Source organism: Miscanthus floridulus, chromosome 8 (genome assembly GCF_019320115.1).
Source record: "Miscanthus floridulus cultivar M001 chromosome 8, ASM1932011v1, whole genome shotgun sequence".
In the NCBI taxonomy this organism is placed as follows: Eukaryota; Viridiplantae; Streptophyta; class Magnoliopsida; order Poales; family Poaceae; genus Miscanthus; species Miscanthus floridulus.
In genome coordinates, this window is record NC_089587.1 from 220659730 (window position 1) to 220687555 (window position 27826).

General features: G+C 48.4%; 2 protein-coding genes across 2 annotated transcripts; both read left to right on the forward strand.

The window, feature by feature from the left end:
* Positions 1-6318: 6318 nt before the first annotated feature.
* LOC136470678 (uncharacterized) lies at positions 6319-6953 on the forward strand. Its single transcript, XM_066468435.1, has 2 exons — positions 6319-6381; positions 6573-6953. Exons 1-2 carry the CDS (start codon positions 6319-6321, stop codon positions 6951-6953), a joined length of 444 nt encoding a protein of 147 aa, XP_066324532.1.
* Positions 6954-25176: 18223 nt separating this feature from the next.
* Positions 25177-25951, forward strand: LOC136478232 (pathogenesis-related protein PR-1-like). Its single transcript, XM_066476588.1, has one exon. It carries the CDS (start codon positions 25204-25206, stop codon positions 25762-25764), a length of 561 nt encoding a protein of 186 aa, XP_066332685.1. The 5' UTR covers positions 25177-25203; the 3' UTR covers positions 25765-25951.
* Positions 25952-27826: the final 1875 nt, after the last annotated feature.

Below are 27826 nucleotides of genomic sequence, written 5' to 3' on the forward strand. Positions count from 1 at the left end.
CAAAAAACCTAAACGACAGGCCGGAAGGGCGATCCAAATCTACAACCGGAAGGCCTGACCGAGGAGGAACGACGCCTGCTTCCGACTCCGACCCGCCTCTCCGACCGGAAGAAGAACAACGCTCGTTTCCGACTCCAGCCCGCCTCCGGACGGCCTCTCCGACCGGAAGGCCTGGCCAAAACACCACTTTCGACTCCGACCCGCTTCTTCAACCGGGAATGCTCCGAACCCCTGCTTACAGCTCCTCTCCGACTGGCGCAAACAGAGCCGACTAGGACTAACCGATCAAGGACGCCCACTCGGTAAGGACCAGGAAACGGGCGGAGAAAATAAGGCAGGGCACTCAAGTCAACCGCAATATCAAGGACCGTACCCTGTACACCTGCAGGACAGTACCAACAGGGCATGTCAGAAGGCTATCCTGCAACCTTCCTGACATATCAGAACCCAAGCAGTGTTGTGGGCGCCGATATTTTCCCTACAGTGTTGTGGGCGCCGGCATTTACCATACCTGGCGAACATGGTAAAACCCCCTACATACCTCTGAGCAGGCAAGCACCAACTTCTACCATATCAGAAGAAGAAGACGCAACCACCCACATGCATATGACATTAACAGTGTTATGGGCGCCTACAATCATCTTGTACCCGACGGCGTGGGCAACAAGACTTAGCATACATACTCTCTTTCCCTCTCGCTTGTAAGATCATCCCCTTCGTCTATAAAAGGGGATGCACTCTCTCCCAAATAGAGAGATCGATCGGTTCACTAGCACACAACAGAGGAGCTCCCGTTACTCTCGGCCCTTTAGACCAGAGTTCGACCGGACCTCTTGTACCCCCATCTTTCTCCCTTCCGTTTCTAACCCCACAGCAAACTTCAAGCACCTCAGCTCAGGAATAAAGTCACCAACCGACTCAAACTGGACGTAGGGCACATTGCCTGAACCAGTATAAACCTTGTGTCATTGAGTGCTAGGCCACCTCTGATCACAACGTACAGTAAAACTAGAAATATTTACGTGTTGGTCACTTTCTGCACCGACAGCTGGCGCCGTCCGTGGGGAAGACATTGTACGTTCACACTTTTTGGTCATCGGATGGCCCACTTTTCTGCCACCTTCGCCATGGTGGGCTCAAGCGATATGACTCACTTTGGCTCACTGGAGTTTCCCGCACTCCCACCTATGGGGATGTGGGTTCCGCCCATTGTGGGGGATATACCCCCGGGTACCACAAGATGGTACATGGGCCGCACCATCTGAGGTGGCCCGGCCCGTAAGATCAAGGCGTACACATCAAGATTACAAGTTGTACTAGATATTGTAACAGTACCAAATTGGATACTTTACTTGTAACCTTGTCTCTTCGAAGTATATAAGGAGAGACAAGGGTCCCCTAGAGGACACGTTAATCTATATACATCTCAATACAATACACCAAAGACACAGGACGTAGGGTATTACGTCGATCAGACGGCCTGAACCTGTCTAAATCGCTGTCTCTGCGCCTTGTGTCACCATCTGGTTCCTGATTGCACGCACCGTCTACCGATAATCTACCACCATGGGCACACCCCTCGGTGGACTGCCGACCATATTTCATCGACAGTGGCGCGCTAGGTAGGGGGTGTGCGTGCTGATCCTCCGGCAACCAGATCGGATTTTCTTCACCAACTTCATCCGTGGCAACCTGGCGACTGGCGGCGGCATCCCTCGACACACGGATCTGATTTCGCATCTACTGCACTCCAACAATCAAGCGGCGGCCAGCAATAAAGCAGCATGGAGCTATGTTTCCATCAAAGATGCTAATCGGCCGTACGAGCAAACTAGAGCAATCGAAGAAATATTCGAGCACGTATGCATCTAGATCTACGGAGCGGTGGGATGCAGGCTGCTCGATGTTGTCACATGCAGTTTCATCTCGAAAGCTAAGTCAATCTTCAATCTATAATATCCTATGGTATAGTATGTGTCCAGACATCTACATATACGCATGATTATTTTGGCAGGAATCCAACTACGCTCGTCGTCGTTCTGCGTCGTCTCGCATTGGTGTCACGGATCACGTCGTGGGGAGAAGCCCACAAAGATCGGAAGCAGAGAGGAGGACGAGGACACGGTGTTCACCCACCAACTCCTGCTCCTACGTGGTCGACGCTCCTGAGGTGTTCCACAAACTGGAGGCGCGCTACATCAAGGACGATCGGCTGCGGATTCGCTACCCCATCTGCATCGAGTGGAGTCGGATCTGACCTGGACCAAAGATGGCAAGCAAGAAAGCTAATTAAGGAAACAATAAAGATATTGACGATCATGCATGTACGTCAGGCATGCAAGGCATGGAATAATTTTTCCATGCTTGCCTATGCTTGCATGATCCGTCGCAAGTCCAATCTCCTAAAACGATGGTTCCACGCCTGAAGAAAATGCAGTTCCGAGTCTGAGTCCATCGGGCACGTAACCTGCATCGACTCCAGCTGAAGCACTACATGCAAGCAAATGAGGTGGACTCCAATGTACGGGATCAACAGCCACCCAGCTGAGCCACCGAGCAAGCCGCTAAGCGAGCCACGCCAAGCCGTCTGGTCAGCCGCGTCGAGCCGCTGAGTAAGCTACATCGAGCCAAGCGAGCCACGTCGAGCCACAAGCAGACCACGTCCCGAGCAGCTCCGCCGAGCTCCGACCACCAGACCATGTCGACCACGTCCCGAGCGGCTCCGCCGAGCTCCGACCACCAGACCACGTCCCGAGCAGCTCCGCCGAGCTCCGACCACCAGACCACGTCGACCACGTCCCGAGCAGCTCCGCCAAGCTCCGACCACCAGACCATGTCGCAATGATGATCGCCACGAAGAACGGCGCTATGACAACCGCGACCACCGTCACAACAAGCCAAAAAGTACGAGGATCGGACAACTTTATCGCCATCGACCAGATTTCTATCCAAAGATAAGTACATTTCTAGTATTTATATTTAATATAATTTTCATTACGACGTTCCTCCACAACGTCCTCGTCATGATTATTCTTCAAATAACATTTGTCTATATATACCATCTTAAATATAACATACAGCTATACTTAATGCAAATCCTCGACCAGTCATGTTGACGCTCGATGCCTACAGAGGCGGCCCTGTCTCCGGCTCCTCCCTACACATGCACGAGCGTCTGCCCTCTGCGTTATGGGTGGTCGGCAGCGGCTCCTTAGCGACGCTTTGTTCTTCCTACACGTGCACGGGCTCCGCGCCCCGCGTATGGTTCACGGGCTAGCTAGGGCTGGAGACTCAGCTACATACTAACTGGTCGGGCAATTTATATTAAGTATAAACACAAACTTCACATTAACACTAATGTTTACAAAGCACCAACTGCTTTATCACATCATGCTCATGACTGCTGAGCGTCATACGCTATTTCTTCACCGCTGATTTTTTCTCTATAATTTATTATTTTGTACATCATGTACTACCATTCTACATATTTATATTGCAGGAATTTTGAGCTATGCTCGGGGACTTCGTCACTTGCTTCTCAACCCACGCTCGGGGACTGCCTTGATCACTCTCCGACCATAGCTCGGGGACTTCATCGCTCGCTCCTCGACCTACGCTCGGGGACTGCCTCGATCACTCTCCGACCACGGCTCGGGGATTTCGTCGCTCGCTCCTCGACCTATGCTCGAGGACTGCCTCGATCACTCTCCGACCACGACTCGGGGATTTCGTCGCTCACTCCTCAACCTATGCTTGGGGACTGCCTCGATCACTCTCCGACCATAGCTCGGGGACTTCGTTGCTCGCTCCTCGACCTGTGCTCGGGGACTGCCTCGACCACTCTCTGACCACAGCTCGGGGACTTCATGTCTCGACTACATGCGACTGGTGACTCGCATACAGTTGGAATATTTTTCTCACTTAGACCTTGCTACAAGGCTCATACCTCGCCTTTCAGTAAGCTCGGGGACTACATCGGTACGATGCACCTGCCGGTGCATCTCGTATCGCCTATACGATGATTGGATTCTCAACTTAACTAGGAATTCTTTTTAGACCCTGGCACCATGTGCCTACGTCACCTACTACCAGGCTCGGGGACTAAGTCAGCACACTTCACCTTGCGGTGAATGTGTTTGTTTTTTGACCCCTATGCCTCTAATGATCAAGGACGCTACACTTCAAGACGCACTTACATTTCTTTTTAGAAATACAAGTGGGCACACATCCCAGGACAGAAATCTTTTTCTTTCTTCTTAAGAGCACCATACATTCTTCGGACAACCTACTTCTTCAGCGACAACGGTGGTCGGAGATGTCAAGAACTCAAGCCTCACTGTTCGGAGAAGGTTAAAATGGCGTGTCGCATCAGAATACATGGCGCTCGGAGACTAGCTATGGGGGATATACCCCCGGGTACCACAAGATGGTACATGAGCCGCACCATCCGAGGTGGCCCGGCCCGTAAGATCAAGGCATACACATCAAGATTACAAGTTGTACTAGATATTGTAATAGTATCAAATTGGATACTTTACTTGTAACCTTGTCTCTTCGGAGTATATAAGAAGAGACAAGGGTCCCCTAGAGGACAAGTTAATCTGTATACATCTCAATACAATACACCAAAGATGCAGGATATAGGGTATTACATCGATCAGATGGCCCAAACCTGTCTAAATCACTGTCTCTGCGCCTTGTGTCACCATCTGGTTCCTGATTACACGCACCATCTACCCCCTCGGTGGACTGCCGACCATATTTCATCGACACCCATCTTCGAGGCATCCCAGACCTTCCTCTTTGGAAGCCTGGACTTCGTCACCTACCGGCTCGGCGTACTACACCTCCACGAGGAGGAACTTGTTCTGGCGTCCGTTGAAGGGGTGCCCTCCATCGGCTCCGGGACGCACGACGACTTCAATGATGAGGCGCCTACGCTTCATTCTGAGCAAACTCTCTGCTCAAACCCCACTATAAGTAATGTGCATACTATTATTTACTCTCTATTTACTATCCCCCACCGATTATCTGGAGGGACTGTATTGTCCGCACCGCAAACATCGTATGACCGTGTCCCCCGTGGACGCGTACGCTCAGGGGCTCCAAAGGATGCTAGCGCCACCCCCTCTCACATCCGAATTCATGGGAATGGTGAGCTATGCTCCAACCACTTTCCATGAACTCCTAGATGATGAGGTTGAGAGCGATGGCTCCAGCATCGGTGACGTGGCACCTAGCCACCTTCCGTCCAAGGAGTGCGCTATGGCGGACTCTCTGGGATAGCCACCGGTGGTTGTGAAGTCTTTGCAGACTCACACCCCCTCCGGACCCATGTGCGGGGGCCTCACGCTTGCACAAGAGCACGCCGAGGAGCTACAACAACAGCTACAGAACCAGTCACTGCCTGCGCCAGCACGCTCGGTGTAGCACATTGCGCCCCATGCGCGTGACCCAGCGAGCGGCGCTTAGGGTTGCGCCTGCCAGGTCCAGCATGACATCATGAACAAGGGGAATGACCCCCCATAGTTCGCTCAAGCTAGCCAGAACATCATCGTTGTGGCAATGCTTCTGCGCTGCATTCCTGAGCCCACCGACCCCCAGGAGCGGGCGGTCTACCGAAACCTCCAGGCACTGGTGGAAGCCGCCACCGTTCAATAAGCGGAAAGCTCCTGATCATGACTCTGACTCGCTCCCTCCCTCCCCACTAGGGGAGTGGGGACGCACCAGACGGATCGCTCCATCCACTCACCGCTACAGCCGCCAAGCATGGCTCGGGAGGCGGTCGGAGCGGTCTTCAATGGAAGCCAGAACAAAGGCAAGGCCAAGCGCGCGGACCAAGATGAGGGCCCCTCCACATAGAAGGGCAAAAAGAATAAAAAGGATCGGCGCCAACAGGACAACACCGTGTTGGTCGCCGTAGCTGATCGTGTGGGCAAGCAGCTCTAGTAGGGCCTGCCCGACCACTTCAACAAGCTCAAGGATAGCCCATGCACCAACCACACCTACCCAGTCAAACACCTCTACAAGGACTGCGAGCTCCTCAAATATTTCCAATGACAAGCAGGCTGGCCAAAAGAAGGAGACGGCAAAGAGGCGGCATCCAAGAAAGGAGGCGCAGCGGGCAAGGATGGGGATGGCTTCCCTGACCCCGAGGAATGCATCATGATCTTTGGTGGATCCGACACCATCTGCTCCAAGCGCCAGCACAAGGTATGCTACAGGGAGGCATGTGCCGCCAAGACGGCCGTCCCCTCCTTCCTTAGCTGGTTAGAATCTTCAATCACCTTCGATTAAAGGGACCATCCCTCCCACGTCATGACACCGGGATGCTACCTGCTCGTCATCAACCCCATCGTCCGCAAGAAGCGCCTCACCAAGGTGCTAATGGACGGAGGCAGTGGCCTCAACACCTCTACGTCGACACCCTCGACGCCATGCACATCCTCTGGTCGAAACTCCGCCCAAGGGGCTCTCCCTTCCACGGGGTGATCCCAGAAGCATAGGCATACCTGCTCGGGTAGATCGACCTACCCGTCACATTTGGCAACTGAGCCAACTTCTGCTCATAGGTCCTCACCTTCGAAGTGGTAGACTTCCTAGGGTCCTACCATGCCATTTTGGGGTGGCCATACTATGCCAAATTCAAGGCGATCCCCAACTACACCTACCTCAAGCTGAAGATGCTGGGACCGAATGGCATCATCACCATGGGCAACGCCTTCTCACATGCCTTCATGTGTGACCGCAAGCATTTCGAGCTCGCCATCACGATCATCAACTCATCCGAGCTCCCGCGGCTCGGGGAGTCATCGACCCCAGCAGTCCCAGAGTACAACAAACCAACCTCCTCGATGGCCTTCCATCCACTTAAAGAAACCAAGGCGGTAGGGATCGACCCCACTGACCCAACCAAGATGGTGTGGATTGGGACCCAGCTCCTGGCCAAATAGGAAAGCGAGCTCATCGACTTCCTATGCGCCAATCATGATGTCTTCACATGGAAGCCATCTAACATGTCGGGCAAACCACGGGACATCGCCGAGCATGCACTACGCCTCATCCTAGGCTCGAAGCCTGCTAAGCAACGCCTACGTTGCTTCGACGACGAGAGGTGCACGGCCATAGGCAAAGAGATTGCCAAACTCCTGGCAGCTGGATTCATTAGAGAGGTATTCCACTTCCACTGGCTTGCCAATCCCGTTCTTATTTAAAAGAAGACTAGGAAATGGACAATGTGCGTTCATTATACTGGCCTCAACAAAGTGTGTCCAAAGGATCACTTTCCTTGGTCGCGTATAGACCAGATAGTTGACTCCACCTTGGGTTGCGAGATCCTCTCCTTTATGGATGCCTACTCGGACTATCACCAGATCATGATGAAAGAATCCGATCAGCTCGCAACCTCGTTCATCACCCTGTATGGTTCGTACTGCTACGTAACCATGCCTTTTGGCCTGAAGAACACTGGCGCCACCTACCAAAGGTGCATGCAGCAATGCTTCACCGACCAAATCGACCCGCTTGATCAGCATGATGAAGCCAAGCGGCTGAAACCAACAATCATCGTCTATGTTGATGACATAGTGGTCAAAACGGCTCAAGCTTGCGACCTAACCGCAAACTTGGCCGCAACATTCACGAACCTCCGAAGGTTCAACATCAGATTGAATCTCGAGAAATGTGTTTTTGGGGTTCCGAAGGAGAAGCTGCTTGGATACATTGTGTCCAAATGCGGCATCAAGGCCAACCCCAAAAAGATCATGACCATCTCCAACATGGGCCCTATACGCAACATCAAGGGCATACAAAAGCTCACTGGTTGTCTGGCTGCCCTGAGCCGATTCATCTCCCAGCTCGGCGAACAGGGGATGCCACTCTACAAGCTCCTCAAAAAGACGAACGCCTTCATCTAGACTGAGGAAGCTCAGCAGGCTCTGGAGAACCTCAAAGCGTCACCGACGTCGGCCCCAATCCTCATCGCTCTCAAACAGGGAGAACCCCTCCTCCTCTACGTCGTGGCAAGCAACCATGTGGTGAGCGCCGCCCTGGTCATTGAAAGGGAGGAGCCGGGACACCACCTTAAGGTCCAGCGGCCCATATACTTTGTTAGGGAGGTACTCACCGACCCCAAGGTCTGGTACCCCTAGGTGCAGAAACTCCTATACGCCGTGTTGATGGCGACCCAGAAGCTCCTACACTACTTCACCGACCATAAAGTTATAGTCGTCACTTCATACCTGCTCGGGGACATCATCCACAACCGTGATGCCGCGAGATGGATCTCCAAGTGGGCACTCGAACTCATGGGCCACGACATCAGGTATATCCCCCATACTGCTATTAAATCTCAGGCTCTCATGGATTTTGTTGCTGAATGGACGGAGGTGCAGCTACCGACCATGGATGTCACCCATGAGTACTGGACAATGTACTTCGACGGGCCTATAATGGCGCCTAGCTTAGGGGTTGGAGTGGTTCTGATCTCCCTGGATAGGAGTAGACTTCGCTATGCCATCCGCCTCCATTTCTCGGCCTCAAATAACGTCATGGAATACGAGGCCCTCATCAATGTGTTACGCATTGCCATTGAGCTCGGTGCTACACGACTCTACATCCATGGTGACTCGGAGTTGGTCGTTGACTAGGTCATGAAGGAGTCCTCTTGTAAAAGCCCCCTCATGGCAGCATACTGCTTGGAGGTGTGCAAGCTCAAGGACAAATTCTTAGGGATCGAGCTACATCACGACCTCCGAAAGGACAATAATGCCACCAATTTTCTCACAAAATTGGCCGCCAGGCGGGATCCATCTCTGAGTGGGATCTTCATCAACGATCTCCATAGGCCGTCCACCCGCATCCTGGAAGGTCCAATCCAGACACACCCCGATGCCAAGCCGGTGCCCAGGGGCTCCGACCCCGACACCAAGTAGGCGCTCAAGGGCTCCGACACTAGTGCCTCCGTGATGATGTCACCCGCTGACGTCGCCGTGTTGGCACTCGATCAAACCAACTGGCGAGCACCGCTACTCGCCTACCTCCTTGAGGAGGTTCTCCCACCTGAAAGGACTAAAGCCCAATGGATCGCTCGATGCGTCAAAACCTTGGTCGCGCTCGGTGATGAACTCTACAAATGGAGTCCATCGAGGGTGCTCATGAAGTGCATCCCAACCGACCAGGGGAAGCAGCTCCTCCTCGAGGTCCATGCCGGGATCTACGGACATCACGCGGACCCAAAGGTCGCTGGTTGGAAAATCCTTTCGCTAAGGTTTTTACTGGCCCACTGCACTACGAGATGTAGAGGAGGTCATCCGCAGGTGTGAGGGATGCCAATTCTATGCTCGGCAAACTCATTTGCCAGCATAGGAGCTTCAAACCATCTCCATCACCTGGCCATTCGTAGTCTAGGGCCTCGACATGGTAGGACCCCTCAAAAAGGGCCTGGGCGGCTTAACTCACCTACTCGTAGCGGTCGACAAGTTCACCAAGTGCATAGAGGCCAAGCCCATCACCAACATCCGCTCAGAAGAGGCGGTCAAATTCTTCCTCGACATCATCTATCGGTTCATCGTTCCTAACTGCATCATCACTAACCACAGGACTAACTTCACCAGGAAGAAATTTCTAGACTTCAGTGATGGATATGACATCAGGATTGACTAGGCCTCAGTCGGACATCCACGTACTAACGGTCAGGTCGAGCGTGCCAATGGCATGGTCCTCTAGGGACTTAAGCTACGCATCTTTGACCGACTCAACAAGTACGCCGAGTGATGGGTTGCAGAGGTCCCAGTGATCCTCTAGAGCCTAAGAACGACCTCGAACCAATCCACAGGGTTCACACCCTTCTTCCTGGCCTATGGAGCTGAAGTAGTGCTACCCTCCGACCTTGACCACGGTGCCCTAAGAGTGAAGGCTTTCAACCACGATCGAGCCACGTAGGCTCAGCAAGATGCAGTCGACCTGCTTGAGGAGGCCCATGAGACAACCATCATCCGCTCCGCTCGCTACCAGCAAACTCTTCACAGGTACCATGAAAGGAAGATCAGGGAGAGGACCCAATCAACGAAGGAGAAACACAAACTCTCTCCACCATGGGAAGGGCCCTATATGGTGACCAAGGTGATCCGACCGGACGCCAACCGACTGAAGGATGACAACGGTAATGTTCTCACCAACACTTGGAACATTGAATAGCTACGTCGTTTTCCCCCTAAATTCGATCTTACCGCTTTTATTCAACACTTGCTCCTATAAAGCACCCTAGCCCAAACACTTTCAGCCCAGGTCACTCGGGGGCTCCATGAGGGTATAATACTAAATACTACCTCTCTATTTTACTATTACATGGTAAAAACTTTTTTCCCGAATGAAAGTGCATTCCATTCTTTTGATCACCCTACGTAACTTTGTTCTTACTCTTGATCGAGCGCACCCTGCCATGACCTATGGTTACGAGCATCTGAGCCTCGCGGGCCATGCCCAGGTTCTTAAAAGTTGCAGCCTACGAAACGAACGGGTAGGCGCAAAAAAGAAAGGATAAAAACAAAGCTATGCTCGGATAAAAAACAAGGAACGTATAGTGATTCTAACACAAAACAGAACTGATGTATTCATTGATACAAAAACTATTCACACAGGGCTCCCCCACGAACTTAACAATCACATTTGCTGACTACTTCTACTCCAAATACTACTATGGCCGCTCGACGCCATCAACTGATGCCAAAGGAGAAACCATGGTACATGCCGCCGGACATAACCACCACCGCAGGGGCCCCGCCCGGTTCCGCTCCCTCGACTTTGGCGAGCGCAATGGGTACCTCAAGGACCCCGCCTGGTTCTACTCCCTCGACTTCAGCGAGTGCAATGGGTACCTCAAGGGCGTCAGACTCATAGATGATCAACAGAAGAGCATGGAGCTCCTGACCTTCTCATGCAGTCGAGGTAGCTCCTGGGTAGGGACGCTGCCTGTCAAGGTATGGCCGCTATGGCTAGAAGATATCTCATCAAACTTTATGAACTAGCCAACCTAAGTAGCTGCAAGGGCGAAACCTCCCACCAGCGTAGTCCTGAGCGTCTTCCTCTCTGACAAGGCTCACTCGGAGAAGACTCACTAGAAGGAGTCCACGTGCGGCTCCATCCCAACAAAAGCCTTGGAGACGATGACGAAGCCAGCGACGTACGGCACCCTCTAGTGCGCCACCTCCTTCAGCAGAACCAGCCCCTTCTCGGCGAAGGCGGCCAGCACCATCTCATCTACATTAGGGGACCTCCAACTCGACATCGTGCTTTGGAATTATGAATAGGTCTATGAGTTCTCCTTTCCTTCTCCCTTCCCCTATTTAAAGAAGAGGCGGAGTAGTTGAGGAAAGGCAAAAGGATTGGGGCGAGAAACCCTCTCCCTAACCCTATTCAATGTAGATGGGATACGATGGGACGCACCCTGATCGATGGGACGGCGCCTGGTCAGATAGGACATGGCCTAGGTATGGCCCACCACTACTGCACACCGGGCACAAGAAATAAGGCACCACTGCACGTAGGCAGCTCTCCGCCTTCCTAGGCGGGACTTGGAAAGACCCAAACAACAGGATCTCCGCTAGGAGAGACCAACGGGCTTTCTGAGTCTAATCAGATGGCTCAAGCGAACACTGAGAGATAGGTAAGGAGCAAAGGGATGCCCCATGTGGGCCATGCCGACTCCATCACGAACAATGAGCGTGGATCCTGGTCGAACATTTCTGATTAGAGCTCCTCAAACCCCGTCACTCGAGTCATCAAGGTAACAATACCGACCCCCACTCTTTCATTATAAACATTCATTCATCCATGCACGCATTCATTCCATACATCCAAAGCATTACATATGTAGTCAAATGCATCACAACGCTCCGTGTTGCGTCACGAAGCGGCAGTTGCCTCATTCAACATGAGCAACGACCGACCAGGGTTCGAAGGCCGACCCACGAAGGGCTTGAGGCCACCTCGTGTCACACAAAGCCTAGGGAGAAAATGTAGATGAGCCCCGAGCAGACCTCGCCCAGTCTACCCTAAAGAGGACAGGGTCATCTCAACCTTCTCGTTTGATCCTAACCTCGCCAAACCCATAGAATCTCCATCGATGCGAGGCTAATGGGCCACCCGGGTCATTCTCCAGAACAACCCAGGCATCTGCTGGGTTGTAGGTTAAGGAGCAGTGGAGTGCCACATGAGGGCTATGCCAACCCCGTCATGAAAGACGAACCTAGACTTCACTCGAACATACCCATTAGCGAGCTCACCGAGCGTGTCACTCGAGCCCGAGCCATCAAGGCAAGTGACGTTAGCTCAGCCCCTCTGGTTGTGAGAAACCATGGATGGGGTAATGCACAAAACTCAACCGACCCCTATCAAGCCCAACAGGGCTTAAGGGCTCAAGACACCTAAACTGCCTCGGCTGCGCCCGACGCGTGCACCCGACGCCAGGATCTACGAGCTCTGTCTCACCCGATCCCTAAAACTGCATCGGCTATGCCTGACGTACGCCTGAAGCCAGGATCCATGAGCTCTGTCTCGCTCGATCCCTAAAACTACCTCGGCTGCGCCCGACGTGTGCGCCTGATGCTAGAATCCATGAGCTCCATCTCGCCCGATCCCAAAAACTGCCTCGGCTGCGCCCAATGCGTACGCACAACGCCAGGATCCATAAGCTCCATCTCACCTGACCCCTAAAACTGCCTCGACTGCGCCCAACATGTACGCCCAACACCAGGATCCATGAGTCCATCTCGTCCGATCCCCCAGCGTGCCTGACGCCTAGATCCGCAAGTCCATTTCGATCCCTCGGTTGCGCCCAACGCTAGGATCCGCGAGATCCGTCTCGCCCGATCCCTAAAACAAACTGCCTCGGCTACGCAAGATGGGTCCACGAGTCCACCTCGACCGATCCCTCGGCTATGTCCAATGCCAGAATCTGCGAGCTTCGTCTGGCCCGATCCCTAAAAAACTGCCTCGACTATGCATGACACCTTGGTTGACGACTCTGTCTCGACTAAAATGCACGCACACACGCCCACTGACAAAAAAAACCCCCTAGCGATTCTGCTCGAATCATCCGAGGGCTCGGGGGCTACACCAGCGGGTGCGCTCATGCGCACCTACTAACAAAACAAAACTTCTCCCACTGGCAACACGAAACCCCCCCCCCCAGACAATTCTGCCCGAATTGCCCGGAGGCTCACCCGCCGTCAAGATAAAAATCCCCTAAACAATTATACCTGAATCTCCCAGGGGCTCGGGGGCTCCTATTGGGTTCATAAACCGAGGGTCCCTCATGGACCGGTGAAAGGATCAAGATGCCCAAGAGGGGGGTGAATTTGGCTAATTCTAAATTTCTTTGCAATAATTAAGTCCTACGGTTAGCCCAATTAACCCCTTGTGCCTAGAAAGTGTTTCTATTGATCTACCACACAAAAATTTAGCACCCTATGTTCCAATCCTACTCTAGCATGGCAATTCTATGAATGTAAATGACAAGAAATGAATTGCTCAAAGTAAATGCTCAAAGTAAAGAGAGAAGGAGGAACGTAGTGATATTTTTGCCTTAGGCTATAATTCTTTTTTAGAAAATAGGCACTAAGATGGCAATTAAAGATAAATGACAAAGCAACATTCTTGCATATGCAATGCAATACTTGAAAGTAAATCTAGTTGCTTGTCAAGTTTGATCCAAGATTAAGCTTCTTCACACGCTTTACAGCGGTTATCTTAACCATGTTAGACAAGCCCTAAGTGCATTACCATAAAGTAAACATGTTGTATATTACAATGCAATGCAAGGGACAGCACAAGCTCATTTTTTAGTGAAGTTACTAAAATCAAGCACATTGAGCTTGTTCCGCAATCAACAAAAAGTCGCCTCATCTAGTGGTTTAGTGAAGATATCCGCCAATTGATCCTCGGTCCTTACACCTTCTAATGAAATATCATTCTTTGCAACATGATCTCTAAGAAAGCGATGGCGGATATCTATGTGTTTAGTGCGAGAGTGTTGAACCGGATTATTTGCAAGTTTTACCACACTTTTATTGTCGCACAAAAGAGCTACTTTTTCTAGAACTACACCATAGTCTAGCAAAGTTTGTTTCATATAAAGTATTTATGCACAACAAGCACCCACGGCATTGTATTCCGCTTCGGCGGTGGACAAAGCCACACTATTTTGTTTCTTGGAGGACCAAGACACAAGTGATCTACCAAGCAAATGGCACCCTCCGGATGTGTTTTTTCTATCAACTTTGCAACCGACATAATCCGAATCGGAATAGCCAACTAATTCAAATATAGCTCCTTTGGGATATCAAAGGACAATGCTTGGTGTGTGCTTAAGATACCTAGGATTCTTTTAATGGCAATCAAATAAGTTTCCTTAGGATTAGCTTAAAATCTAGCACACATACACACATCAAACATGATGTCGGGCCTATACGCGGTTAAATATAACAAGCTAACAATCATAGAGCGGTAGAGAGTTTGATCAACCGTGTTACCTCCCTCATCTAGGTCGAGATATCCATTAGTTGGCATTGGTGTCTTGATTGGCTTACATTCATCCATCTTGAATCTCTTGAGAAGATCATTTGTATATTTCTCTTGAGAGATGAAAATCTCTTCTCTCATTTGCTTGACTTGAAAACCAAGAAAGAATGTAAGCTCTCCAATCATTGACATCTCGAACTCCTTAGACATCAATTCACTAAACTCTTTGCAAGAATCTTCATTTGATGATCCAAAGATGATATCATCAACATACACTTGGCAAAAGAAGATATGTCCATCAAGCTTCTTAGTGAATAGTGTGGTGTCAACATTCCTAATGGTGAAGCCCTTTTAATGAGGAAGTCCCAAAGGCACTCATACCAAGCTCTTGGGGCTTGCTTAAGCCCATATAACGCCTTGGACAACCTATAAACATGATTAGGATATCTAGGGTCTTCAAACCCAGGAGGTTGATCAACATAGACTAGTTCATTAATAAAGCCATTTAAAAATGCACTTTTCACATCCATTTGATATAGTTTCATTTTATGATGTGATGCATATGCAAGGAGGATACGGATGGCTTCTAGTCTTGCAACTGGTGCAAAGGTCTCTCTAAAATCCAAACCTTCAACTTGAGAGAACCTCTTTGCAACTAGTATTGCCTTGTTCCTCTCAACAACGCCTTGATCATCTTGCTTGTTGCGGAACACCCACTTTGTTCCAATGACTCTTGCACCTTTTGGTCACTCTTCAAGAGTCCAAACTTCATTGCAGGTGAAGTTGTTCAACTCTTTATGCATGGTATTGATCCAATCTAGATCTTGAAGAGCTTCTTCTACCTTGGTAGGCTCAAAACAAGAGACAAAAGAGTGATGTTCAATAAATGAAGCAAGTTTTTGTGAACGAGTCATTACTCCCTTTGATGAACTCCCTATGATGAGATCTTGTGGATGAGCTTGAAGTAGAGGTGAATTTCTTCTATCAACCACTTGAGGGGGAGGTTGTGGAGCATCAATATCTTGTGCTTGTGTCACCATTTACTCATGGGAGATATGAGTATCTTCATTTTCTACTCTTCCATCTTTTCACCATCTTGTGGCACACTTGATGAAGAAGGAGGATTGATCACTTGTACATCATCTTCATCATCATTAGGCTTGATGTATCCAACCAGAATGTTTTTCATAGCCTACCTCAATGGTTTATCACCTACATCATCAAGATTCTCATGTGCTCCTTGGGAGCCATTAGATTCATCAAATTCCACACCATATGTTTCTTCAACCAAGCCGGTGGCATGATTAAATACTCTATATGCTTTCGACTTTGATGAGTAACCAACAAGAAAACCAATATCACAACGTCTTTGAAACTTCTCTAGGTGTTGACGCTTCTTGTAGATGTAGCATTTGCAACCAAACACCCTAAAGAAGGAGACGTCCGGCTTCTTTCCATTGAGCAACTCATAAGGTGTCTTGCCAAGAAACTTTTGAAGGAATAGGTAGTTGGATGCATAGCAAGCGGTGTTGATAGCTTCCGCCCATAGAGCTTTGGGAGTGTTGTACTCATCAAGCATTGTTCTTGCAAGAGTGATCAATATCCGGTTCTTTCTCTCAACTACACCATTTTGTTGAGTATATGTTGCGGAGACCTCATGCTTGATCCCAACTTCATCACAATAGGCTTCTATGTTTGTGTTGTCAAATTCTTTACCGTTGTCACTTCTAATCTTGTTGAGCTTCACTTCAAATTCATGTTGTGCTCTCTTGGCAAACTTCTTGAAGCAAGATGCAACTTCAGATTTGTCATGAAGAAAGAATACCCATGTGTATCTTGAATAGTCATCAACAATCACAAGACAATAAAGATTTCCTCCCAAACTCTTGTATATTGTTGGTCCAAATAAGTCCATATGAAGGAGTTCTAGCACTCTTGTGGTTGATATAAAAGCTTTTGTTGGATGAGTATTTGTAACTTGCTTGCTGGCTTGACATGCACTACAAAGCTTGTCCTTCTCAAACTTCATATCCTTCAACCCTTTCACCAAATCATTCTTCACTAGCTTCTTGAGTGAGCTCATCCCAACATGAGCAAGTCTTTTATGCCATAGCCACCCAAGTGTTGTTTTGGTGAATAGGCAAGTCTTTAAATTAGCATCTTCGGAGGTGAAGTCCACTAGATATAGGTTGTTGTATCTAAATCCTTTGAATATCACTTGATCATCATCCTTCTTAGATACGACAACTTCCTTCTCGATAAACAAGCATTGGAAGCCAAGATCACATAATTGTCGAACAGATAGAAAGTTGAAGCTTAATGAAGCAACATATAGCACATTTGAGATAGAATGATCATTTGATATTGCCACTTTGCCCAATCCTTTAACCTTGCCCTTTGAATTATCTATAAATGTGATTCTTTCTTGTCCATCTACTTCTTCATCTAGTGAGGTGAACATATAAGGATCACCGGTCATATGTTGTGTGCAACCACTATCAATAACCCAATGACTTCCACCGGTCTTGTAGTTCACCTACACACAAGAGATCAAGCTTTAGGAATCCAAACTTGTTGAGGGCCCTTCACCTTCTCAACAAGTGACTTTGCTACCTAAATTTTCTTAGGCCTATTCTTGTTGGGAGGTTCTAAAAACATGACTTTCATCTTCCCACTAGAGTTCTTTCTAAGCATGTAATGAGCATTGAAGGCAAATAGTCTAGCATGCTTGGGCAAGGGTTGTGGTGGTGGAGTTTGGCACTCTTGGGCAAAGTGGCCTTCTTGTCCACACTCAAAACATCTCTTTGGCTTTGGCTTTGACTTGTGTTGTTGTTGAGCTTGAGCCTTCTTCTCTTGGTTTACCAAGTACCCAATGCCACTTCTATCCATCTTTATGACGGTGTTCATTAGTAGTTCACTTTGAAGATGCTTGTCTCTTGTGAACTTGCTCAATCCAATCTTGAGATGTTCTTTCTCCAATTTGAGCTTCTTGTTTTCTTCCTTGAGTACATCATTATTTTTCTCTTCCTTGAGCTTCTTGTTCTATTCTTTTAACTTCTCATTCTCAAGAATCAAATCACCATCATGATCAAGAGTTTCTAGCACTATGGTGTTGGTGGTTTTGAGCTCTTCAAGATCTTTCTTAAGCTTTTCATTGTCATTCTTGAGCTTGATATACTCATCATAACTATTGGTCTCAACCACTTGCTTGCCCTTGCTACTAGAACTTTGCTCAATGCTCTCAATGATCAAATCATCACATGATGTAGCTATATCAATCTTAATAACATTGTTAGTAGCATCATGTGACTCATTGGATAAATATTCTTGAGCAATTATAAGATTATCATGATTAATCTTAAGAGTAGTACATTCTTCTTTTAGCATGTTGTGGCTAGTGATGAGCTCATTATGTATCCTCTCAAGTTTATCATGTTTATCTTTAAGCTCTTTCTTAGAAGATTTGAGCTCCTTGAGTTTGGATGATATAGCATCATTTGCTTCTCAAATCTCAACACTAGTCTTTTCGGCTATATCACATTTAGCTAAAAGAGAATCATTCTTAGCTTCTAGTTTTTCATTCTTAGCTCTACTCTTTCTAATGATCTTAGTGTATTGATTGAGCAATTTAATAAGATCATCATAAGAAGGTGATTCATATTCATCATCATCACTATCGCTATCATCATTGCTAGCATGTTCATCACCACTACTATCATCATTTGATACCTTGCGATCACCCTTGGCCATAAGGCATAGGTGTGTAGAGGATGATGGCGGTGGTGGTGGTGAAGATGATGAAGAGTCAATAACAATGGTGGCCACCTTCTCGTTGTCACTATCATCATTGGATAAGTCACTAGATGAATCAATGTCCGTGAGCCAATCACCGACGATGTATGCCTTTCCACTTTTCTTCTTCTTGTGGAAGTCCTTTTTCTTGCCATCTCTCTTCTTGTATGATTTATTTTTCTTCTTCTCATCTTCTTCTTCTTTGCTTGAGTCATCTTTCTTCCCTTGTACTTGTTCTTGAACTTGTCTTTCTTGGGCTTGGTGCATGGGTGTGCTAGATGACCAAGTTCTCCACAATTGTAGCAATCCATCTCGGAGATTGGCTTCCTTCTAGAGCTAGTGAAGAACTTCTTCTTCTTGCCATCAAACTTGTTGCCACTCTTGTTGAGCTTCTTTAGCATCTTGGCAGTTCTTCTCACCATGAGAGCAAGACTTGCATCATCAATTTCATCATCACTTGAGCTCTCATACTCAAGCCTTACTTTGCCCTTCTCATGGCTAGCTTTGAATGCTAAGTCTTTTTCTTTTTTCTTAGTAGAGGATGAGCCATCTTGTGGTGTGATGTGCATGTACATCTCATGAATATTGATCTTTCCCAAGATTTATGTTGGTGTAGCGGTGGAAAGATCACCTTGATGAAGCGCGGTCACAATATGCCCATATTTATCAATGGGGAGGACACTCAAGATTTTTCTTACAACATCGGATGGTTGCATTTGAGTGAGTCCAAGCCTATTGACTTTCTCTACAAGAATATTCAAACGTGAGTACATCTTATTAGCACATTCTTTAGGAAGCATCTCAAAAGAGTTAACCTTTTTCATGACAAGATGATAGCGTTCCTCACGCTCACTCTTTCTTCCCTCATAGAGCGCATAAACGTCCGACCATAGTGCATGGGCATCCTTGTGGTTCCTCACCCGGTTAAACACATCTTTGCAAAAGCCTCTAAAGATGGTGTTTCGAGCCTTTGCATTCCATTTCTCATAATTCACCTCATCGCCTTGTAGGTGTGTAGCATCCCGAGGTTTTGGGAAGCCTTGTGAGGCGGCTCTAAGTATTCCAACATCTAGAGCTTCTAAAATCGCCTCCATGCGGATTTTCCAATATGGAAAATCTTCCCCTCAAAGATAGGAGGAGGTCCATCCCCATAAGACATCTTTCTCTAGACGGTTAAGTCTAATTCGTGAGCACGAGGCTCTGATACCAATTGAAAGGATCAAGATGCCCAAGAAGAGGGTGAATTTGGCTAATTCTAAATTTCTTTACAATAATTAAGTCCTACGGTTAGCCCAATTAACCCCTTGTGCCTAGAAAGTGTTTCTATTGATCTACCGCACAAAAGTTTAGCAACCTATGTTCCAATCCTACTCTAGCATGGCAATTCTATGAATGTAAATGACAAGAAATGAATTGCTCAAAGTAAATGCTCAAAGTAAAGAGAGAAGGAGGAACGCAGTGATGTTTTTGCCAAGGTATCAGAGAGTCGCCACTCCCCACTAGTCCTCGTTGGAGCACCCACGCAAGGGTGTAGCTCCCCCTTGATCCATGCAAGGATAAAGTGCTCTCTACGGGTTGATTCTTTGACACTCTGTCGTGGTGAATCACCCACAACTGCTCACAACTTGAGTTAGGTCATCCACAAGCTCCACCGGATGATCACCAAGCTCCCAACAACCACCAAGCCATCTAGGTGATGGCGATCACCAAAAGAGTAACAAGCACGAAATCTCACTTGACCACGACAAGCCTAATGAGAAGGGTGGATGCATACTTTGCTACTCTTGCTTTCACTAATGAGAGCTCTCTTTGGGATTCTCAAATCTCAATCACCTCACTAGGACCTTGCTCTTCTTGGCACTCTCAAAGGTGTTTCTCATCTATTGGAATGAGCAAAAGTACCCCCTCACACGAATGGAGAAAGTATTTATAACCTTGGTTGAAAAATGAACTGTTATGTGCCTCTGCGGGGTGATCGGACGCTCCGGTCAGTTCTCCCCGATCTCTAGTGTTTAAATTGTGACCGAATGCTGGACAGCGTCCGATCGCACCAGACAAAATCACCTTGATCAAATGAACTGACCGGACTCTGCGCCAGCGTCTAGTCACTCTGGAACCAGCGTCCGGTCAACATTTGACCCTCCATTCACTTTCAACTCTCGATCATACGTGAATGAAGTTTGCTCCAATGGATCTAAGGGCTTTTTAGGAGCTATCTAGTGCTAGATTTAGCAAGTGTGCACCACACCTAACTCACTAGACTCACCTAGGTCAAGCTACCCGTCCATACCCCCCCTTAATAGTATGGCTAAAGGAAAAACAAAGTCCTAAACTACTCTAAGTGTCTCCTCAACTCCAATCGACACTTAGAACTAGTCCATCCTTAACCTTGTTGTCCATCCTTTGAAGACTGAAATGATTTCTATCATAAGAGCATGACCACCATGATAGCCCAATCGATCTCTATTACCGTAACCTAACTTAATTGCCTCTATAACACACACGTTAGTCATAGTAATCACGTATTGTCATTAATCACCAAAACCCAACTTGGGGCCTAGATGCTTTCAATCGGCTTCCCAGTAAAGGCTCGGCCCAGCAGGCGACATTGCGAACGACACGCAACTCCTCGGTCGGCCCAAAAAACCTAAATGATAGGCCGGAAGGGCGATCCAAATCTCTAACCGGAAGGCCTGGCCGAGGAGAAACGACGCCCGCTTCTAACTCCGACCCGCCTCTTCGACCAGAAGAAGAACAGCGCTCGCTTTTGACTCCAGCCCACCTCTGGATGGCCTCTTCGACCGGAAAGCCTAGCCAAAACACCACTTCCGACTCCGACCCGCTTCTCCAACCGAGAATGCACCGAACCCCTGCTTACAGCTCCTCTCCGACTGGTGCAAACAGAGCCGACTGGGACCAACCCACCGGGGACGCCCGCTCGGTAAGGACCAGGAAACGGGCGGAGAAAGTAAGGTAGGGCAGTCAAGTCAACCGTAATACCAAGGACCGTACCCTGTACACCTGTAGGACAGTACCAACAGGGCATGTCAAAAGGCTATCCTACAATCTTCATGACATATCAGAACCCAAACAGTGTTGTGGGCGCCGACATTTTCCCTATAGTGTTGTGGGCGCCGGCATTTACCATACCAGACGAACATGGTAAAACCCCCTACATATCTCTGAGCATCAATAGTATGGCAGGCACCAACGTCTGCCATATCAGAAGAAGACACAACCGCCCACGTGCATCTGACATTAACAGTGTTATGGGCCCCCGACAACCATCTTGTACCCGACGGCGTGGACAACAAGACTTAGTATACGTACACTCTTCCCCTCTCGCTTGTAATGCCATCCCCTTCGTCTAAAAAAGGGGATGCGCTCTCTCCCAAACAGAGAGATCGATCAGTTCACTAGCACACAACAGCAGAACCACTAGGTTCAAACCCTGAGCATACGCTCAAAACACTTAGCACATAGCGGAGCTCCCGTCACTCTCGGCCCTTCAGACTAGAGTCCGACCGGACCTCTTGTACCCCCGATCTTTCTCCCTTCCGTTTGTAACCCCACAGCAAACTTCGAGCACCTGGGCTCAGGATAAAGTCACCGACCGACTCAAACTGGACGTATGACACGTTGCCTGAACCAGTATAAACCCTGTGTCATTGAGTGCTAGGCCACCTCCGATCACAACGTACAACAAAACTACAAATATTTACGTGTTGGTCACTTTCTGCATCGACATATAGGGTATGCCATAATATCTTAGTGAAATGTTTAAAACTTTAAAAACTATTTTCATGGATATTAACATATAGTTTTAAATGATTTTAGATCACTGCTACATGAGTCGCTAAGAGATATTTCTCGTGAAAATGGGTTAACATGTATGTTTATTTGATATTAGTTTTTATGAATTAATTGTGACAAAAAATGTGTAAGAACATATATTGGCATAATTTAAGGTTATTTTTATTTTTTTCATAATAGTATATGTTGATAATTTAAATATTGGTTTAAGGGGATATTTTATTTTATTTTATTTAAAAGGTAGTATTACATAATTTAGATGTAAATTTAAAAGGCTACTTAGATTATCTATCACTATGGTAGAATGAGCAATTTATATTCATATTTTGGGGTTACTTTAGGTTATGTTTCATAATGGCATAAATGGAAACTTATGCAAATTTAGGGATACATTATGTTCTGATAGTGGGAGAGGTGTATGATTTTTTTATAAAAACATGTTAGACCCATGGCTATTATTATTAATGATGATCAAAGTCTACCAAATTGATGGTTGATCTTTCTCATTGTTGTGTGAATTTTTAGATTTTTTTAGCATGTCTTGTGATGACTGATGAACCTAGGCCTCCGATTATTAACAGTATGACAGTTGTGGTCATCATTTGTTTCCTGTCAAAATTCAAAGCATTCCGGGCCAGCCTCAGGTTAACTTAACAGACAAGCCAAAAATGATGATAGAACTTGGAGCGTTTGAGGCATCAATTAGATTAGATTCTCTTTTCTTTATATTAATTACTCTTCCATGGACCATATGCGTGCTAATCATAACATATATACTCCGCAGGTATGCAGGATATATAGAGTATAATGATGTGATAATGCCCCACGCCCAGCAACTCCTTTGTTGCAAAAAGACGACGAGCAATTTATAAATTCTCAACATCCAGCAAGCATCGAGCTGTCTTCTCCTAACCCTGCAGCGATATATTCCAAATGATCTGTATGCTCACAAGAAGGGTAGTAGTACCAGCTGCAGAAGAATGTCAAATTTGTCATACTCGTGCGCTGTGCAGGAGTGCAAGGGGCGGCGTCACCAGAAAAAGAAAAAAAAAGTCTTCGTCGACTCCTCTTGTTTCGGCGCATATTGGGCAGCGTGACGGCGTCCCCCTTGGCAGACAGCGATTGGCACGTTTCTGTCTCTTCGTTCAGTAATCAGTAGGTACGCACCAAACGTCCAAACCGAGACCTTCCTGACATGATCACTGCTACTAGTATTTGTTGGGCATTTGGCACGGCTTACTCTGAATAATATATAAGTGCATGTTTAGCTTTTAAAGAAACGGCATGTGTTTGATGCCGAGTGCAACGTACGTTGTGATGACTTGAAAGTTGAAACACGGGGTCAGCTGCATGCGCATGGTGTTTATTTTAACCATGGCGACCTTCTTGACCGACCTCTGATTATATACGCTTCCAAAACGGCGAGAGCTTAATGTGTCAAAGTTTCTGTTGGCAATGCCAATTCAGAGTTCCAAAACGGCGAGCAGCATAACGCAGGGGAGGAAAACGGTGCAGGCAAGTCAATGATAGTCTGACAGAGCAGTGACAATAGGCAAACCACGACAAATTTCAGTTGCATTCCATCCAGGCTAGATAAAGCTGCTTTGCGTGTGAACGCTGTGGATCAGTGACCGGCATATATCACTGTTTAGACAGCCAAGCTGAGTTGTAAAGAGGGGACCGGCATATATCGGCGCTGTTCGATTCTCTTCTGATCCGTTTTTTCAGCTCGTGTTTTCAACTGCAACAGTGTTTTCTATCCCAGCAAATCAACCGGAACAGTGCTTCGATTTGTTTTTTTTTTTTTGGCAAAGCAAACGGGGCCGATAAGGTGTCAGTATTACGGCCGTGTTTAGTTACTCACTTAAAGTTTACTCCTTATCATATCGGATGTTTGGAGACATATATGGAGTATTAAATATAGACTAAAAATAATTAATTGCATAGATTGCGACTAATTTACGATATGAATTTTTTAAGCCTAATTAGTCCATGATAACAATGTGGTGCTACCACCATGTGCTAATGACGAAATAATTAGGCTTAATAAATTCATCTCGTGGATTATTAGGGACTTCTATAATTTATTTTATTATTACTATCCAATTCGAACACTCACATGTAACACTCTGATATAACATTACTAAACTTTACTTCCTGAATTTAAACGGTCTCGACTCGATGGAGCTGCTATTATAATGCAAGTATCTCATCGGCTCATCATGGTTCCGGATGCTGCAGATCCAGCGCTCTAAATTTTCCAGCAAAATTCCAGTGATTTATTCCTTTCCTTCTTTTACTCCCCGAGATGACTGGCACTGCTCTGTTTAGGAAACAGAGTCTGGCATTCCGAAAGCTGTTTGATTGATCTTACCATTCATCAGCAACCACAGATTCATCTTACCGTTCATTCAGCAGCCACAAGCTCGGCGCGTCCGAAGACCATTTGCGGGGCAAAAGCAGCTCTGAATGAAAGCAGTGAAATGCGTGGAGAGTGAAGAGAGGCAGCAGAATTCAATTGCGCTTGCACACTGGGGCCTGCCAGGAGCTACCTACTAACAAACCAAGGGCCAGTTTAGTTCCAAAATTTTTGACAAAATAGGCACTGTAGCATTTTCGTTGTTATTTGGTAAATAGTGTTCAATCATAGTCTAATTAGACTTAAAAGATTCGTCTCGTGGATTTCGTCTAAACTGTGTAATTAGTTTTATTTTTTATTTATATTTAATACTTCATGCATGCGTCTAAAGATTCGATGTGACGGAGAATGTGAAAAATTTTGCAAAATTTTTGGGGAACTAAACTGGGCCCAATCAATCAATCAATAGTTTCGAGGAGCATCAAACGGTTCTTCCTCGATCGATGGATGGATGGATCGGCGCCTGCCATTAATCGTATTATGCGTCGCCTTAATCATCGTCGAACATGGCCGTGTCCCCCCAACAACACATCCCCTCTCTCCATGACTCCATCCACGTGGATTTATATATATATATATATACGAAGCGCCCAGGCGAGCGAGGCAGTGGCAGTACAACCCACGCACACGCACAGACACAGCTCAGCATCGCCTCCAGGATGCCGGAGCGGAGTCCCATGGCGAGTTCCTCGAGCTGGAGTCCCAGAGCTCGCTTCTCCGGCACCGCAGTACTTGGCATTGCGCTGCTCGTCCTCCTCGCCGGCTGCGCGGCCAATGCCAGAGCGTACTACCCCGGCGGCGGCGGGGACATGCGGTACCAGTTCCTGGCGCAGCAGAACGCGGCGCGCGCGTCGATGGGCCTGCCGCCCCTGGTCTGGGACGAGCGCGTGGCGTCCTACGCGCGGTGGTACGCGCAGTCCCGGCGCGGGGATTGCGCGCTGGTGCACTCGTCGGGGCCCTACGGCGAGAACCTCTTCTGGGGCAGCGGCACCGGGTGGGCGCCGGCGCAGGCCGTGGGCGCGTGGCTCTCGGAGCGGCCCCGCTACGACTACTGGAGCAACAGCTGCAACGGCGGCATGTGCGGGCACTACACCCAGATCATGTGGCAGAGCACCCGCCGCGTCGGCTGCGCCGAGGTCACATGCTACAACGGCAGGGGCACCTTCATCACCTGCAACTATGACCCGCCGGGCAACTACGTCGGCGTGCGCCCCTACTGACCGGCCGGCTGTCACCTGCCGCCGGCCGCCGACCGCTCCCTCTCTGTCGCCGCACCTGCCTGCACAGCTAGCTAGCTGGCCGGCTCGATCATGGCGCAGCAGCAGCCTAGTTCAGCTGGACGTCTCATCTTTGCTATTGCTAGTACTATAATTGTTGCCTTGCCACCGTTATTATGTATTACTAGTACTACATTTGCTAGCGGAGTAAATTATTTTTGCCCTGCCAGCCAAGTGTACGAAATGCGTAAAGGTTGACGCGTCGTGTGGCTGTTTTGGGGCGATGGATGGATGGATGGATGCGCAAAAATCCCACATGTTTAATGAGGGGAGGCCGCCTCTGCCTCGGCTCGGCTCTAACTCGGCGGCGCCGTGGCCCGCGTGTCTGCTGGCTGCAAAGCCTCGAGCATTGACCCACGACACGAATCACACGATCCATGGCCATGCCCGCTACCGATTGGCAGCGCCGGATGGACGACGGACAAGCGAAGCGAGGTAGCCCTGGTCCATGGCCGTGGCCCGGCAAACAACAGCCCCGGTCCCCGGGCGTGCAGTCACAGAGACCTGCCGCTGCGTATCGGACGGGTCAAAGTCAAGGCGTCAAGCCCCAAGGAATCCGAGAGCTCCAGGCTCTAGGAAGCATGGGCAGTTTTTGCAATGCAGGGTCGCATGCAGTTGGGAGTCGAGGTGCACTGGGATACGGGCTCGCCGTGCGTCAAATGTCAACAGCACAGGACAATAAAAGGACGCTGGCTGGCTGGTTTGTCAATTGGCAATGGCGAAAAGAGGAACGTGCATGTGCTCCTGCAACAAATATAGGACATGTTGGCAGGGCTAAAAAATACTGTTTCGGCTGATTGTTGTGAGAGAAAAATACTAAACAGTCATTTCGTGAGGGCCAGAACCAGCCGGCCAGCTTAAAGCCAGCCGAACACGCCCATAGCTTCTCCCCAGCCCAACTGCCCAAGCCCAGCCACTGTTGCAACATGTGCACGTTGAAGGAAAGGAGAGTAATGCACAGCAGTAGTGCAACAGATCCATCTGATCTCAGGAAAGGATGCCGTAATGCGTTGCAAGCAATTGGGTCTCGAATCTCGACTTCTCGAACCCATAGCCATGTATTAGGACCGGATCGGACCGGCGGTCGGACCGGTAAAAGACCGAACTAGAGCCTAGACTGGTCCGGTTCGGCTAATAGACCGTATGTGCAATTGAACCGCTATAAACCGGTTGAACCGGCCGGTTTTTTGTCGAACCGGTGAACCGGCCGGTTCCATGCGAACTGGTAAGTTTTTTTTCCAAATTTACCCCTCGTTGAACTGAGGACGACCTTATCTACTTAGGGGCACTATTGGAATTTGGTCAAATTGGATCCTTTAGGGTTGTTTTGTTTGCTGGCTGAACGCTGAACGGCTGAAGCGAGGGAAATTTTTTTCCTTTTCGCGGCTCTTCTTGCTTGCGTGTGCGGCGACGGCGGCTCTGCTCCGGGTAGGCGAGCACTGGCAGCGGCGGCTCTGCTCGGCCGGCGTCACGTGCAGGTGGCTGTGGCGGCCGGTGGTCGGCGGGCAACGTGCAGGCGGCGGGGCGCAGCTGATCTGCGAACTCAGGCCAGCAGCGCGCGGGGCGACTGTTGCGGTGCTACCTGCTTCTCTGCCCCAAGCCTCTCTGATAGTCCAATTCCAGAGTCCAGAAAGGCAGAAATCAGATCCCGACGGATGCAGGTGAAGGCTGCTATTGTGCTTCATCTTCAAGCTCCCTCCACGGTTCATGACATGGCAAATGGTGAGCTTGTGTTCTATATGCATATTATGCCTGAGTACTGACCGAATCGAGTGCTTTCTAGTTTCTAGTTAAGATATTAGGCAATTGTGCATCTGAGTAACTGTCAAATTGGGTGATGGAAGTGTTAGGCAACTGTGGATCTGAGTATCTGTCAAATTGAGTCCAAAATCGAGTTCTTTGGCTGCTATCTATCAAAGTGTCAATATTAGGAGAATTGCTATCTGTCAATGCACTGATATATTCAGTAAGATTATTGTGACTATATATGGCTATATGGCTCCAG

What these genes read in the sequence shown, in the direction of transcription:
- LOC136478232 (XM_066476588.1), top strand. Translation starts at nt 25,204, where the DNA reads ATGCCGGAGCGGAGTCCCATGGCGAGTTCCTCGAGCTGGAGTCCCAGA.
- LOC136470678 (XM_066468435.1), top strand. Translation starts at nt 6,319, where the DNA reads ATGACACCGGGATGCTACCTGCTCGTCATCAACCCCATCGTCCGCAAG. An exon ending in GCAAGAAGCGCCTCACCAAG is followed by an intron (nt 6,382 to 6,572) that starts GTGCTAATGGAC and finishes TTCTGCTCATAG; the next exon opens with GTCCTCACCTTCGAAGTGGT.